At 35.7% G+C, this 4,111-nt stretch overlaps 1 protein-coding gene across 1 annotated transcript; it reads left to right on the top strand.

Annotated features, from left to right (window-relative positions):
* The first annotated feature begins 284 nt into the window (after window positions 1-284).
* LOC116661900 (heat shock transcription factor, Y-linked-like) lies at window positions 285-1,963 on the top strand. The gene is made up of 2 exons (XM_032474733.1): window positions 285-797; window positions 1,271-1,963. The coding sequence occupies exons 1-2, from the start codon at window positions 285-287 to the stop codon at window positions 1,961-1,963; spliced, it is 1,206 nt and encodes a 401-aa protein (XP_032330624.1).
* Window positions 1,964-4,111: the final 2,148 nt, after the last annotated feature.

Below are 4,111 nucleotides of genomic sequence, written 5' to 3'. Positions count from 1 at the left end.
TTTTTTTAAAAAGATTTTGTGGGAATAATATTTGCAGATCACACTGTAAAAATAAACATCCTATAGGTTTCATTTTAACTGGATGAATGAGAAGTAAACACTGGCTGAATGTTACACTTGGGTTGCTAGGAGACCACTCATTTTGTGATGTCACAGCTACTCAGGTTGAGAACCTCTGTGATGGCCTAGCAGTTTATGTGTGCAGGCCTGCCAAAGCAGCATTTGAAACTGCAGTGCTCAAATAAGGCAGATTAGAAAAGGAGCTGTAGAAAAAGTTATTTGAGATGGCACATGTTTCTTCAGAAATTCAAGATGTGTCTCCTAAAGATGGACCAAATGGTTCAGGAAAGTCCAGTAGATCTTTATTGTGTGATCAAACAATCTCTGAGGACTTGGATTTGAGGTCTATGATTGAAGAAAATGCTTTTCAGACATTGTGTGAAGAATCCTTGATAAAAAGACCATGTTACACACATTGTGTCTCTGAACCAGATGAAGATAAAGATTTTCGTTCTCTGACATTTCCAAGAAAACTCTGGAAAATGGTTGGGAGTGACCAATTTCAATCGATCTGGTGGGATGATTATGGAACTTCCATAGTGATTTATGAAGATGTCTTTAAGAAAGAAGGTTTGGAAAGAAAGGCCCCTTTCAGAATATTTGAAACTGGAAGAATGAAAAGTTTAGTTAGACAGCTTAACCTTTACGGGTTTAGTAAAGTGCGGCAGAATTTTCAAAGATCTGCTTCTCTAGCTGACTTTCTGGCAGAAGAAAAAGGAGTCTCTGTTTTAAGAAAAGTATTCAGAAATTTTAGTCACCACTTCATACTTTATATATAAAATTTTATTTTGTACATCAATCTATGATAATATACATGTAAAGCTAGATTTTGAAAATTGTATAAAACTACTAAGGCTAAAATAATTTATTTTTTCTAAAAAATGAGGGACAGTATTTTAAGTATTCAAGATTATGAGAAACTTTGCTAGCAACTATCAATCTTATCAGAAATCTAAATAAAGGTATTAAAGCTGCTTTTAAAAAGGGGCATTCACCGTTACTGCAAATGCTAACGTTTTAAATTTGATGACTATACTTTTAAATGTGTATTTTCCAAAGAAGGAATTTCAAAAAATAGTCAGCAATGTTCATATTTTGATGATATTATCTTTGTATAGTAAGCATGAAATCTGAGGTTTTATAGATTAGTCTTATTGTAGTCTTGTATTTTGGTTAAATTAATACTAAAATATTTCCCATTTGTTTGTAGCTGCAGTTCTATCATAATCCAAATTTTAAACGAGGCTGTCCCCAGCTTTTAGTGAGAATAAAAAGAAGAGTTGGGATTAAGAATAATTCCCTAGTATCTTCATTGGCTCCAGATTTCAAAAAGAAGCACTTTAAAGCAGGGGGTAATGTGGATAATCATAATTCTGGTTTTGTGGTTGACACTAGAGGAGAAAGTTCACTTTTACCTTCTGCAAATTTAAACATGCCTCTAAAAAGAAAGCCCTCTACTAGCCACATAATTGGTGATACAAGTACTCCGATGAGAGGTGATATTCCTCCTGCATCATCAATGTCTGTTAGACCACCAGAACAAATTGCAGTGGATCAACGTGCTATTTTAAATCAGTTGACCACTTTCCACGTGGACTCACAAAGCAGCTACACTGAAGAAATTGGCCGTGTTGTGAATTTCATTACAACTATAACTTCTAATTCTCAGTACAGCACCTTATCTCCCAAACAGAGCAATTATCTTGGACTGATGTTGGAGCCTTGTACTTTTCCAAATAGATATCACAACATATCGGCCAATGAAGGTCCTTTTTCTAAACTTCAAGCAGAGAGCAACCCATGGTTTCCAGTGCCAGTGATAGCTGATACATCAGCTACCTCTCTTTCATGGCCAACTCATCAGCCAACTGCAGGATATGATCGACATCCTAATTACAACTGATCTGCCAGAGGACTACCAGATTATACAGGATAACAAAGATAATAATTGATGTTGGCACATGATACAAATATTTGCTAATTTCCTATTTGAATAATAAACTTATATGTGATCTGTATTTTCCTTATTTTTTAAAAATACATTTAAGTGTAAAATGGGATACTAAGTTACCATTTAAAGAAAAAAAGAGATATTTCATTGATATGATCATTTGATGGAACAATATGGGAGTAAATTTGAATAATTTGTTGTAAGGAAGAAGAGAAAATGGTAGAATTTGGGAAAAGACTAAAATATTTAGAGATGGAAATGTACTAAGAGGCTTCTGGTTCATCCTGGAAAGTATTAAAGTGTTGTTAGAGTAGGTTGGAACAGGAGATAAATGCAGGAACTGGCCCAGGGATCATGGTCTCTCTTATGACGTCCCTGGTATCATAAAGGTCACATGATGTACTCTCAGATGGCACATTCAGCATGTGGTACAATTTAAGAAGTAATTTTATCTATGGTTTTTTTGTGCTGTTCTCAAAGCATTGCAATTGGTGCTTTCATTTCCTCCCCTGAAGAGTTTACACTATATTTTCTTGTGAACACTTTATGTTGCTTTTATGTTGCAGCCAAAGATAAGCTTACGTCTTCAGGGTGGCATTTAATGCCTTTCCAAATCTAAGCCCACAAACACAACATAGTTTAGTCATTCCTTTATAGATCTGGCATCTGACAACCTTGGCATATCTGTATGTTTCAGTGTATCTGGAGATACATCCAGACAAATGCTTGCCAACCATGTTAACTCCAAACTCACATCTTTTGTTCCAGCTCATCCTTGGACTTAGGATGTCCTCCTTTTACCTACTTAGACTTTCCCAGTCTCAGCACAAAAACCACCTCCTCCAGATGTTTTCTTTCTATCCCCCTTTCCTTGTCTAACTTGTGTACCAGCACAGTAAGCAGAGCACATGCCACAGGATGCATTTTAGTATTTAGTGAATGAAAAATACATGTTGATTTAAGCAAAATCTACTTTCTGAAACAACAAAATTTCATGGTTTTCAAACTATTTCGTTATGGTCTTTACTCTTCACCACAAACTAGCTCTTTTCATAGACCGAGGACTAGTCACACAAGAGAGTAAGTGGAGGTAGGTACAGGAGACAAAGTATTATTTTCTTCTTAATTCATGCCTCCAGAATCCTAAAGCATTCCATTCTCATTTGATCGATATTTTCTTGTCTGTTCCTCACCGTCCCACCTCAATATAACTGATTCTCATCCCCATAGCAATAACTATATTGCCTTCTAATTAATTTTCTTCTTAGAATCAGAGCTTTGTCCAGAAGTGTGAGTGCCATTACAAACATTTAAGTAGGTTTATATACCCCACATAACTTGAGTCCATTCTAACCTTCTCACAGGAAGTATCTAAGAGGTAGTAGCTCCTTACTTGGGGTTGTCATATTCAGTAACCTAATTGCAATCTAAAATGTGTGAACAAGAAGGAGTTGAGGGTGGTAGAATTAAAAATTTGTCCAAATGCAAGAATACCAAATTTTCAAATATTACAAAATATAAAATATTCATTTAAGACTTTTTCTATTTCCCATTAATTTAAAATAAAAGGTGAAGCATTTTCAGAACATAAAATGCCCTGAAATGTTGGAAAAATTGTAGGCATGGTCACGGAGCCTAAGGCTACTGCTCACAATCATACAGCCAGTGTCAGCTAATAAGATTGGAATGGCAATATTGAGTCCTGAAAATGTGTCACCAGTAGTGTAGAAAGCCTTTCATTATCTGGAAAATGGGCAAATGGACCAAGGTAAACTCTAGCCACATCCCACCAATGTGGCATTTACCAAGAGAAGAGCCCACTTGCAGCATGAGAAATATTTCTGGACAGCAGTGGTTGTTCTTACAACAGAAACATGAAGATTTTAAGTTTGCCAGGTCAACTCTGATAGTGGCTATGTTGTTGTTTAATTTAGCAGTCTGGGGTTCAGTTGGGCTGGTTCAGCAGCTAGTTTCCAGCTCTCTTATCAGACAGTGTGTCTTACCGTGATCATCTTAACAAAGTTCTATACTGATAAGTCAAAATGTACAGTTTACTTTCAAAATTAGAAATCCTAAAGAAGAATATTGTTTGATTGTCCA

Source organism: Camelus ferus, chromosome X (assembly GCF_009834535.1).
Source record: "Camelus ferus isolate YT-003-E chromosome X, BCGSAC_Cfer_1.0, whole genome shotgun sequence".
In the NCBI taxonomy this organism is placed as follows: Eukaryota; Metazoa; Chordata; class Mammalia; order Artiodactyla; family Camelidae; genus Camelus; species Camelus ferus.
Note: the sequence above shows the minus strand (reverse complement) of the source record. Positions and strands in the feature narration are given on the sequence as shown.